The 13,249-nt window shown below is 40.0% G+C and overlaps 1 protein-coding gene across 2 annotated transcripts in view; it reads right to left on the bottom strand.

Moving 5' to 3' along the window:
• PLXNC1 (plexin C1) overlaps positions 1–13,249 on the bottom strand; it is a 70,226-nt gene that overhangs the window by 29,844 nt on the left and 27,133 nt on the right. For both annotated transcript variants that reach the window (XM_021527984.3, XM_077783558.1), the window contains exons 10-17: positions 9,748–9,887; positions 8,529–8,708; positions 7,182–7,269; positions 6,062–6,268; positions 5,757–5,948; positions 2,335–2,434; positions 1,232–1,333; positions 777–880 (exon numbers count right to left, since the gene is read on the bottom strand). In XM_021527984.3, the coding sequence (XP_021383659.2) occupies positions 777–880; positions 1,232–1,333; positions 2,335–2,434; positions 5,757–5,948; positions 6,062–6,268; positions 7,182–7,269; positions 8,529–8,708; positions 9,748–9,887 (1,113 nt within the window). The remainder of the gene's footprint in view (positions 1–776; positions 881–1,231; positions 1,334–2,334; positions 2,435–5,756; positions 5,949–6,061; positions 6,269–7,181; positions 7,270–8,528; positions 8,709–9,747; positions 9,888–13,249) is intronic.

Here is a 13,249-nt window from a genome sequence, read left to right as displayed (position 1 = left end):
CCAACTGAGATCACAGCTGCTGCCAATTGGATAATGCTTGTAAGCACTGGTTATCATCACAATGTAATATTGAAAGCTGTGGCAAAGGCACTTATCAGCCTAATAAGGCGCCACACGGGCAAAAAAAATAGTAAGAGAAGTAAAACATTCAAGAGAACACCTCTTTGGTCATCTGATGCAATGGCAGAAACTGCCTTAGTGAACACTGAAAATGTCTGCCTCTAAACTGGAAAACACTTAACTACTTATGTCATTTCTAAGCATTTGAGCTGCACCCCTTTGAATCAACATCTTACCATTTCTGTCAGCACCTTGGTGTAGAAAGTCAGCACCATCTTAGAGCCATTTCTTCATCCCACAAGTCTAATTGGGAAGTGTCATGATGTTAGCTAGCCTGTTAGCTAGCCTGACTGTTACTTTAATTAGCTATAGCATTGGAAATGAAAGCATGGGAACAAAGAAAGCAATGGATAAATTATAGCTTAGTTAAGATGGCCTGAAAGGCAAGCAGCTCAGTGAGGCTGAACAAAAAGGAATGGATACACACACAACCCTTGAAAATTCAAGAATATTGCTTTAGCTACAGCACAAAGGCTTGGCTAATATAGAGATATACAGCTTTAAGTGTTCTTTGGTAATTCTTGATTTTAAAATGTTTCTTGTGAGAAATAATTGCAATTACTGTGTAGTATTTTCTTTAGTTATTTGATCCTGACCTTCCTTAATTTTTTTACTATTAGTCAGAGCTGACAACTGAAAGACTTGTAAATATTTACCTCTGGAAAGAAAGTTCTAAGAGCGAAATGTTTGTAGTCAAGGAAGGGAACCGTTCCAAAACTATCCACCACATCTAATTCATCCATCTGCAGTTCAGCAAATCCTGAAAAAGCACCCCCCATCCCCACCCAGAGTTAGTTTAGTTGACACATAATCAGCTTCACAATTATAACTTGGCCCCATTAGATACCCCTTCAAAAACAATTTTCAGAGAAGAGGGGTTGTTTTTACAGCTGAAGCTCTTATGAGCTGGAAAGTAGCAACCTGCTTTTTTGTTGAAGGAAATACTACATGCAATCCTATTAGCCTAGTGCTATCTGCTACAGCAGTGCATAAAATATTAAACAGGAGCTCTGATACAACAGAAAAATATTCTAACAGCTACAAAATGACAATGTTTATATAATGTGAGCTTTTTGACAGTTTCAGTTCAGAAAATATGTGGCAGACCTACCCTCACGTATTTCCTTACGAATCTCATATTCCAGCAGTTCAAGTTGCTGACTCTGTTTACGAGTTAACTCTTTGGATTTGTATCTGGTAACTATGAATGCCGCTAAAAAGGAAGAAAAAGAGACTCTGAGTACAGAAATCTCAGAACAGAAAACTACTATACAAGACATAATCTATTATCAAGAAACAAAAAGATTAATGTATATTTGCACAATTACTATTTCATTGTTTTCCCTGTCTAGTACCCAAGAGCCCTAGTTATCTGGATCTATATATACCCCAATCTTTAGAAAAATCATTCCTTTTAACAAGGTCTTGAATTGTCAATCCAACTTTATTAGAAAATCCAGCACCCCGTTATATACAGCCTGCATAGTGAGATGCAGACTCTGACAACCACTTCTACTAATAGCAACCTACTTAAGGTACCACTGATTAAACACAAAAAACAGTTGTTTTGAACAGAAAATCCACTTACCAAATGTTAACTTTTCTAAAGCTTATTTAGAGAGAATGAAGGCATGACATATGGTTCCTTTTAAAAATTAACTTTTAAAAAAAGGAATAAACCAAATGAACAATCCCCTACACTTATTAAAATAAATAGAAATTTAACAAATACATAACCAGGTAAAAAGACTCAGAAAAAGAAGGGAGCACCAAGAATCTCCTTCAGTTTTGTAATGACCCACAAATTCATGAATGATCCAAATGAGACTGAGCAGAAACACCACAAACAGTGACTGAGGATAAGCAGTTTGTTAGGGTACATCTGCCCCAGGAACAGGAGGGTAGCTGAGCTCTGACAGCTGGAAGGGACCAAGCTGTGACACAAGGATGTCAGTTCTGTGGCTTGCTTCATGAAGTGAAAGGGAGTAATCCCAGCAGCACAGACAGAAACACTGTCTTGTAACATGCTTGTGATGTGCTGCAGTCTGACAATTTAGACTTCACCACCAGAACAGTTAATTTTGTCCGCTCTTACAGGGAAGAGGGTAAAATCACCAGACTGTTTGTGACAGTTCCAGACACCTAAGTATAGTGCCTATGTCATGATCATACCCTTCAGTAAATCAAAAGCTGATAATGTATTATTGTACTTACCTATAATGACACCCACCACAATAGGTAGCAAAATGAGAACATATAAATATACGTGTGATGATGTTGGTTTGACTTCATGCTCAAAATTTCCTAATTTAACCTGAAAAAAAGCAATAGCTGTGTTAATAGAGGACAGGCATTATATCAGTGCTTAAAATGACATTTAACATATTAAAAAAAAGTATTTAAGGCACATAAGGACAACGGTAGATTATTGGGAAGATAGTAGAGGTTCAGCAAAATGCATATAAACCAACATTAACTTAAATTTTACTGTATTTATATTTAAGTAGGTTAACAGAGCAATGATGAAAAAATTTAGAGGTCCTTACATACCATCAAATTTTGTCATGCTCTTGCTGTAAACTAGAGCCCTCAAATGAAAGGCAAGAACTAACCTCCAGCTGGCCAAGTGGCTCATGCACTCAGAGTCACTGCTAAGCATTTTGAAACAAGGAAGGCATGTGTTTGCACTCACAGTGTTACTCTGCTGAGCAGAAAAGATAAGAATGAGGGAAGTAGAATTTTTCAGAGACACCTGGCCTACAGCCCTCTTCCCTATTTCTCTGAGGAAGTTTCAACCTCTTTATGTAGGACATTGTTCCTGAGGGTTGTTAAGAAAAAATGCGACATAGGATAAATGTACAACATGTACATATTACAATCAGTGTACAACATCCCCCAGCCGTGGGCTTGTCAAAGGCAGGACAGGCATTAATTCTTAGGGATACATGAAAGTGCTGAAGTCTGCCAAATGCCAAACTGAGGCATTTACCACTGATAATTATGGCAGAAGAAATTTCACAAAGACGGATCTGAAAGAGGATCTGCAAAAGCACATAAATAAAGGGTAGCTAAAACTATAAACAGGCTAGAAACAAAAATATGTTTTGGCATATAAAAAGAATACCACCAAGTGCCAGGGATAGAAATGAGCTAGAGATAATTGAAAAGGAGGGTTGAGTTGAAATTATTTTGGGTTACAGCAGGGAAGGCAGAGATCTGGTGATTGCAATCAGTGGCTTGTCACAGGAGGTGAGCAGCCAGGGCAGCTGCAGACTGCCAAATGGATACTCACATCACAGCTATACAGACACAAGCAAGCAAAATAACCCCACAGGGCTGGAAAGACACAGCCTTTATATTTCCAGGGCTGCAAGGAACAGGAGACAAAGCAGATCTATTTCCTTCATCAAATGTTACTTTTTCCTCTGATGTTTCTATGTTTCAACAGTTCCTATGCAAAATTCTTTTGGTCTGCACCTTCCTAGGATCCCATTAGCCTTTTCCAAGGCTCAAAGCATTCAGCATTACTGGCTAAATACTCTACCCATCCTATGACTAATACTTCCACTTTTCTAGACTTGTCATGTCCAGCTGCAGACCTCCTAAAGCAGAAATTTCTTTCACTTTTCCTTGTTTATTGAAAACTGAGACAAAGCATTCACTTAATTAATTTCAATTATCTTTATTCTTCACCATTATCTTCCTATATATTGGTCTCATTTCTTTCCTTATCATTTTTCTTGCTTATGAATCACAGACTATGTAAGGTACATCTGAATTAATCCAATTCCTATTCCTAAATTAATTTCATTTTTCCACATGACATTATAAAACCTTCTTTGGATGGGTAATGACTCTGAGCTTTATGTCGTCAGCAAGTGTTACTAGCACATACCTTATTTTTGTGTTCAAGTCAGTGGTGATATTAAAGAATATCTGTAGGAATATCAGCATTGCCCAGAGTCAGCTCCCCACACACAGCATCTGGTTTTTCTAACCCCTGGCGCCCTCATAATCACCATGTTAAATAGTTTACTGAATGACTTCCAGGTACATGTGATCTATAGCTTTTTTGTTGTTGAGGAAATCACTCATCTTCAAAAATAAAGATATCTAGCATGATCTGCTTTCATTAAAAGGATTTTGACAATTATCCCATTTTCCACGTACCTCCAGGTCTTTCATGAGCAATTCAGAATACATTATAAAGTGTTACATAGAGCTAGGATTAAATCAGTAAGCCTCCATTTGCCTAGGGGTTGGGTTTTTTTATCCAACTTAAAATACTGGATTTTTATTTGCCGCTCTCTAGTCATACAGTACATCTCCTGACTATTGTTTTATTTAAAATCTTTCCTTGTAAGCCTACAGTGTAATGTGTCAGTTTTCCCTCAGTGTTACAATGGGAATGATCCTGTTCCTGCTGTCTTGAGCTCTATCATCTATCTGAATCTTCCTTCTGTCACAAGAATGGCATTTTCTTCTCTGACACCTTCATGCAGACTGATCATTCTGTCTTTGAACCCACACTCAGTATCTTCTTTCTCCTGGAAAACTAAGGCCAGAGATACATTTATTCTTGAGTCAAACTTAGATTTTATACTCATCTTATCCTTTTTCCAGTGGTCCCACTTTTTCTATGATGATCTACTCATAAGGTTTTTAAAATTGTGAAGATTTGCTACTGCTATATTTTTCTTATTTTGGAAAAAAAATGTTAAGATACTAGAACTGCAATGTTACATGTCAACTATTGAATTTAATTTGCTTTAGTAAAGTGGTGACCTTTCTATCACAGTCACTTCTATGAAGTCTGCAGGATGAGCATGTGACAGAGCAGGGCAACACTGATTTTTAAATGCAACACCAAATTCGGAAAGGCTTTTCCATGCCATAACTGGCTCAGACGGCAGGATCCACAGATGGGGGATCAGTTAAAAGTGATAAAAAATCAAGAAGAGCTTTGTTAATCTTTACTATGAGCCATATGCCTTTAAGTCAATAGAGTTATTTCAGTTTTATACCACCACACACTGCAATAAGAGTCTGACATAATTTTTCTCCTTCTTAAATTGTAATCATAGAATTTTAAAAAATTTGTATCATCATCTTTTTCATGGAGCAAATATCTTAAGCTGCAATTCAGCTTTGACATCCATGCTAATGTCCTTACATTTGGGCCTGGCTTTGTGCCACATGCTCAAAGCATTTCAGCTTTCCCAGTGCACACTGAATTTCACCTCCTTTTTCATCCAGAAATGCCTTCTGTCTCATTGGTGATCCCTGAGACAGATCCTTACCTACTTTAGTAGGAAAAGATGACTGGGAGAACACAATCTTTTTTCTCATGAACAGTGATGCTGTTCCAATGATGTCTGTTCTGCAGATAAGAGGTGTGACAAGCTACTGCTCTCCTGGAGTTCAGCAGTAGCGAGTTCAGCTCTGACTGCAAAGCTTACCTCTGACAACACCCCACAGAAAATGAACCCGGTGGTACCTAAGCTAGGCAGGCATGTTTAGGTGTGAGGAAGAAAACGGCTACACCAAGTACCGTGGCATCATTAATGATACATTTCACTACTCTTGTATAAACAGTCAAACGCTACTGAATTACAACAAAAGGGATTTCTACTTACAAAAACTTTCACTGTGGAGAAGTCAATCTTGTCAGTTCCTTCCCTTTTGAATTTGCACAGTATGGTGCTACGATCTGGCTTTTTGGTAATATTTTGGACATTGAACCATATCTTTTTGGTCTGTGCACCAGTCATATATGATAGATAAACCTCTACCTCTGTTTTAGAAATATTCAAGTTATCATTTTCTTTCTAGAGGGAAAAAATTGAAGGCAATTATTAGTCACTAAATGCAGTAAGAAAAAAAAATTATCTCCAAGCACTATTTTAAATTAGGTACTGTAGTTTATTATTTTGAAACTTACATATATCTTTAATTCCAGATCAGGATCCAGTTCAGTATGCAGCTGGTAGTTAATAAACACTGGGTCTGGGTGATAGTGCAATTTGACACATGGTATAAAGGTAGTATCCACTTTTAACATCATATCAACAACTTTACCCTCTGTTGCATGGCTCAGGCTTGGTGTTAAATAATGATATTCAGATGCATTTCCTGGACATCTAGAGACCTAGAAATGCAATAGCAAAACTCTAACAGTCATTATATACTCAACAGTGGGTACAAACACAAACAGAGGCACTCAAACTCATTTTAATGTCTTCCTGGCTTCACACAGCTACCTCCTAAGCCTCTTCTCTGAGATCAGGGCTGCATGCAGAGCACCTGAAAAAATTTCTGTGTTGAGTTCATGTCTACCTTTAAGTGCATTTGTCACACACTGCACACTGCTTTAAGGCTGATTGCTCATTGCTAAGGTAACTATTTCCTGCAATGAGACAGGAACTGTGACAAAGAGTTCTCCTTCTTTCCCTCAATGCAGGTGACAAGAGAAGAGTAAGACAAGCCCTCCAGCACTCCTAGGCATTTGCTCTTTCTAACTTAACTCTGAGAGAGGGGGTTGCTACAGTTATTATAGCATTGGGTCATTGCTTACTGCACTGGGTGATGCTGCTGTGTTCTGGTCTCTGTGTTGCAAGAGTCAACAACGTGCTTACCTCCTCATAACCTTGGATAAAGAGTTTCACTCCAATATCAGCTCCAGCCTGCTGCCCCTCATTGAGGCAGCGGTACCATTTGGACTTTCAGCACAGAGCCAGAGGGAAGTATAGCACCCCCTCCTCCAACCCACCCATATGTGGAGACTAGGGAGACTCATAAAGGACAGACTTGGAGCAAGTCCCTAGACCATAAAAAAAGCTCAGAGAATTATGCAGGAGAGCAGCTTATGTGTATTTGTGATTCTGTACTAAGAATGTGTATAACTCTAATCCTGTAAGTGGTCATATTTATTTCAGCAGGGTGACTGACATGTCTGTGCAAGTGGTTGGAAATTACTGAAGTCTCCTCTCCTCAAAATTAGAAAAACAATCTAATGCATCAAGGGACCTCTACTTGGTATTATAAAGGACATTCAGACTTACTGTGAGGTTTGATCTCTGGTCATCTGAAATAATCACACTGTCCACTACATTAAAATTTCTACCAGTTGTAGTAATTTTGCGACCACCACTGCAAAAACCAAAGCAAAACAAAACATAAACAAATGTGGCGAGAAAGAGTCGTTAATATTATCTGTCTTTCCACAGACAAGTCCTGCATTAAGGTTTCAGCTCTGAGTAAACTACTCAAGTGCATTTTGCTTTGGTAGCAGAGTTGAACTGCAGAACAAGATAATTTGAGCTATACAGTGTATTTCCACTCTTTCCTCATAATGTAATGGTAAATACTTTTGCTACCCCAAAAGCACATGACTTGAATGCACACACACATATACTCCTTTTCAGGGACTCCATCTTTTTTTCTATTTATGCAGCCAAAGAACTTGACCATGATTTATTCTGTCTTGAAGAAAGAGCATTATGGTGTCTCACTGCCCCAGCACAGCCCTGCCTGTGCTTAATTCTTGCCTTCTTCAGGACAAACTCATCGTGCCAGGCACCTCACAGGAAGCATTCTCAGCTCAGCGGTGCTTAGACCATCTGTCTCAGCACACAATGGTGCTTGTGTCTGAGGGCTGTGGCTCACAATCTCAGCTGTACAGAGTTGGAGTGGCTTAAGGTATTATTAATTTCCAGCTGCCTGAGCTGCCTCTCACCTGGAGATGAGGGCATGCATACTGGTTGCTTAGCTGCTGCAGCTGTCAGCCCAAGCCATTACCTCAAATCCTCACTCGACAAGATATCAGATTCAGAACGTGAGAACAGGTAAGAACTGTGAAAGCAGAGGGACAGGTGGAAAGCTGTGCCAGAGAAGATCCTTAAAACCACCCTGTAGGTCTTTCACCAGGTCTGTGAGTCTCCCGCAGAGCATAGCAAAGGCTTGAAAAGGGCTCTTTTGGCTTTAGGGAATCATATTGTAAAGCAAGTCTGTGTACGTCAGTGCAATGATTATTATTTTCACTTCACTTCCAATCCACTGATACTTTATACTGTTTCACAGATGAAGGCTGTATTAGCATCAAGAAATCAAAGTTAATTTGAGTTAGAATTTATGCTATCCATATTTTGGGTTTAGGTTTAGTAGGAATAGACTGCTTTTGACTTCTATAAAGGAGACCTGAGGTAGGGCAGAAGAAGTCTACAGAATCCATCTTGCAGTTACTATGACCCTATCTGCTAGATCACAGGCTTAAATTCATCCAACACAACAGGTTAGAGCAGTCTTCCAAGCTTGCTTCAGCTGCAGTCTGGCCAAGGAAGAAGGCTTATATTGGCTCACTGCAATTACATTTGAAAAAATACATTAAAAGCACAGAAAGACAAACTTACCTGATCCAGGAGGTGTTTGGTGTAATTCTAGAACATGATGGCAGAGAAACGTAATGCAGGGTCATTGGTGGTGAACATTTTTTCCCATTAGCCTGAATACATATACTTTTGGCCTCTTTACGTGTTGGTGGGAGAGCAAATGTCATTTGTGTATCATTTAGCACATTTCTGACTTTAATGCTGAAGAAAGAAAACAAACACTGAAACACAGACACCACTTATTGGTGTTACTACACGAAGCCTATAGCCTACAGCAAGCAATAAGGAGAAAAGCGAGCTGAATCTCTATCAGAGCTGCCAGATGGAGGTGGAAAGAGAGAGCAGGGAGTTGAAGAGACAAAGTAGGGCGTCTTTTGAATGAAGTTGCTATGTGACACAATAAGCACAGAAAACAGTATAGATAATCAACCCTGGGATGAGGCTATGTAAAGCAATGTGTTATTTTGCTGTTCACTGTGTACTTCTCTGTGCTACCAGCACGGTCCATGAGCTAGTCAAGAACAAGAATCTTCATTTTCATTTTCTTTCTTCTTTTTCTTTCTCCCTTTCTTCTTGTTTTTTCACTCCTTCCTCTTTCTCTCTACTTCCTGTCTTACCCTCTTTCTCTACTTTTTTTCCTGTGGTTCCCTGGAAATTCATGGTTAAAGCAAAAATCAAACACTACTTTTTCAAGTGCTAGCTATGTAAAATGGGTTTCCTAATCACAGGCAGCCATTGCAGCTGCACCTGAAAATAACTGATTCAGAATAAGACTGCCTAATTATCTAGGGGTTTACACAGTGTGATCATCAACAGAGAAAAATAGGAGCTGTTTTACAAGAGATTTCATTCTCTGGCACGGTGTCTGTGCTTTACAAACAGAATCCTAGAATATATGAGGAATATTTTGAAGCAGATGAGATTCAAACAAACACTGAGGGTTTCCTGTGACTTAGCTTCTTGGTGCCTGTTAGAAGGCATAGAGAGCCACAGATACAAAACTGTCCTACTGTTACTGAGAGAACTGACAACCCATACATCCCTTGTGTTGTACTCAAACACCAAATTAATTTTCATCCTTTAGTAATTTAAAGTAGAAGTATAACTAAGATTGCAGAGCATCTCTTTCTCTGCATAGGAAAGGTATATGACAACTGCTCACACAACCATATTGCTAGAGCAAAATGGATATAATTTTCACCATGCAAAGTAAATACTGTTATTTTTTCGTTTAACTCACATGTCTGGTTTACAGCCAGTGATTCCAGTCAGTATCAGTTTTATGCCTGATGCATGTGTAAAGTTTTTTCCTTTGACTGTTATTTCACTTTTGCCTAATGTAGAAATCCACAAAGGTTCAATGGATTGAATGCTGATATGCTATTAGGAAAGAAAGCAAAACAAGATCTGGTTATGAAAAGGCTGGGCAGATAAGCAACAGCTGTAAAAACAACCACCATACAGAAATGCAGATTTTATGGCACTGGGATACCTTTTTATTAATAATTTTAAATCCTGTTAAACTTAATCCTGAGAAGTATTGTCAATCACAACTTCATTACAAGCCAACTATTTTTACCTACGTATTTTATATTTCAATTTATCTCATACCCAAGTTGCCCAAAGAAATCAGTCTAACATGATGGAAGGTAGGTAGCATAAAAACTCAGCTTGAAATGATACATTCCATGTGACCCCTGAAGAACTAAAAAAAGGCAAGACAAAACCCATGGTGCTGTCACTATGAGAGATCAGATGAACAAATGAAGGCATCTTTCATGACCTGAAAAGGGGAAGCAGGGTGGAATCCTCAAATGAAAAACTGAGAAAGCACCCTAGAATAAGCTTTACTAGAAAGTCTTTTCAAAGTCATACATAGAACTAAAGGTATAAAACAACTGCAGGGGAGTCTTTTGGTATCTTATTTTTATGCTGTTATCCAGCATTTAAAAATAACTCTAGTTTGCTCTGATGTTGTCACAGTCTTGCAGAAAAACTGTGCTTTTCTTTGTCTATATTTACTTATTCTAACTTACTAACACTACCGAGCAAGAAGAGATATTTTTTCACTACTCTATTCACTTGATACTTTTGACAGCATCTCATGTTTAATCAGCTTTGCTGCTTCCCCAGTTTTACAATCACACAGATAGTTTCCTCTCTGTCTATCTTTCAGACAACAAACTGAAACATTCAAAAAAACAGGAAAATACGCATGTGAAACCACAAACTGCTTGGGACCTCAGGCAAACCATTTTCAGCTTAACTTTAGACAGCCTGTACTACTAGTTTAAATTGAGTTTTTAGAGCATTGTGATTATCCTGATTTTTCCTGTGCACCTGTGAAACATTCACTGGACAGTTCAGTCTTCCTGATCCTAAGGGGTTAGTGCAAAGCCTCTAGGAAAGTCCATTCCACAGGTTTTTCTCAACATTAATAATTACATGCACCTAAAACAGCACTAAGACTTTGGACTGGTAGCCTGAGGGGACGATCAGGGTCACAACACTTTGACCATTTCAAAAAGGTCCCCAGCACATTGTCCCCACATGCTACCACGGTTCACTGAATGCTGGAGCACTCCAGAACAAATGAGGCATTTGTCACCACTGACAGAAAGCTGCAACTCGTGCCTTAGGAAAAGGCCAGAGAGTGCAAAGGCTGGGGCCAGAGGGCTGCAAAAGGGCCTCCAAGATGACCTCTTATATGGATAATAGAGGAAGGCAAAGGAAATCCCTTACAAACAGCCTGAGGAGGAAAATTCACTCCCACAGTGATCTGGAAATCAGTTTAATCCTTGGGACAGGACAACTGAAGCAGAAATCTATGAGATTCAAGCCAGCAAACCACTATTACTTTTCTTCACCTGCATCCTTCTTCTCGTGTTCAACCTCTAGTGCACCAAGACAGTCAATATCCTCACACAAATTCAGAAATCAAATACCACGGAAAGGAGGAAAACACTGCTTTGGGTTCTCAGTGGTAACTACCAGGGATCCCTGAAGCAGCAGAATACCACAGTATCACACAAACACATGCATCAGGGCTGTGAACCCCGGTGAGGGAAATGCCAGGCACTCATTGTTCAGGGGTTTTGCTGCGGTGCTTCTGGGCTCCCACTGGTCTCTCTGCCAGGCACCACACACCACAGAGTGCTTCAGATTACCTGCCTTGCCTCTTTTCTTACACCACAAAGAAATTATGGAAAATACTGTTCACTCACTTCAGTCCCCTCTGAAATCACGCCTGCCCTGAGGCTACACAGCACAGACTCCCTCACAGCATCCTGCCTTGGCCTCCTGGAGTCAGTGCAGTCACAGCACTGAGGTAAAATTACCTCAGCTACTCAAGAGTCCAACTCCCACCCAGCTTGACCACCATCATCTGCAATACTTGCCTCAGCAGTAAATGAAACCAGTAATTTCCTCACTGAAAACAGGAAGGACCTAATGCCCTCAGTGGGGTCTGCAGTGCTCATTTCCCCAGTGCCAGACAGCCCCTGGCCTTCCATGCTACATGGCAGGGGGAGCAATGCCCAGTGGCAAGAGGGGCCACAGCAGAGAAGCAGAAGAATATTTATAAAAATCACTAGTTGTGAGGCACATGATTAAAGTAAACATGCAAAGAGACATACAGAAAGCGTGCACCAGGTCCTCAGGTAATGTAAATCAGCACAGCCCTGTCAGCTTCAATAGAGTTCCATATTTCTGAGCTGCAGCCTCCTCCCCCATCCCCTGGACAGGGTAACACTTCCCTGAGGCTGCGTGAACTGCGGTAGCCACATCCTCAGAGCTATGGTTAGCACGGCTGCAGGTCTCAGAGAGGTATGTGGCAGCAGCCCAGGTTAGGCAGTGTCTGCCGCCCTGGGGAGTCCCTCTCTGGCACAGCCCCTCCTGCACTGCTAACACAGGATCCCAAAAAACTAGACTGGGGAACCGGCTCAGAAGAAAAATAACCTGCAGAAAGATAATGGTTATTTCCAGCCAAATCAGTTTCCTAGCCAAGGGTACTCAATCCAACCACTCCAACTGCTGCTCTGGCAGGGGAGGGGGAAGGTGCATGCACAGAAACCAGCAGCTGGAGTCAGGAGGAGAGCTGGGGCTGGCACTGAAAAAAAGTATATTAATCAAAATGCTCAGCTGGGGTTGTGGGAAAACACAAATCCTCTTTCTCCACTCTCCAGTATGTTCTCCTTAAAGCACAAGCAGCCAAAGGAGAGCAGGATTTCAAATGCAATTTCAAGCTCTCTGAATGGATCAATCACTTCTAAATAAACATCTGCCTTTGCACTGCCTCTGGTGCTTTCACTGCCTTGTCCATCACTGTCTTTCCAAGATAAGGCATGTGGAAGAAAGCCATCTCCCAGGCAATTCCAACTATTTACCAATGTCAAATTAATGCACTTGGAAGCAGAGCAAAGAAGAATTTCCTCTGTTTCACCAGCCATAATGCTTTAAATGCAGATCAAATCCAGAATATTAATGCTCAGAAGCACAAGTATTACAATCCCATGCGTCTCTGTGAAATACAAGATACATTTTGTGATTTTGTTTAAGAAACATGAGCTGAGCAGCTGAATTTAGAAGGTAACCCCTGGTCTTGAGAGGTAAAAGTTTGGGTAGTTCTAATGAAACACTTAGAGATAAGTCACTATTTATAACAACTGTGCATCACTCACAGAAAAGCAGAAACCAAAAAGTGTAGGCAGCAAATCTCTATGTACTTACTCATCAGTCAGTTT

Source organism: Lonchura striata, chromosome 5, assembly GCF_046129695.1.
Source record: "Lonchura striata isolate bLonStr1 chromosome 5, bLonStr1.mat, whole genome shotgun sequence".
Taxonomy (NCBI): domain Eukaryota; kingdom Metazoa; phylum Chordata; class Aves; order Passeriformes; family Estrildidae; genus Lonchura; species Lonchura striata.
Note: the sequence above shows the minus strand (reverse complement) of the source record. Positions and strands in the feature narration are given on the sequence as shown.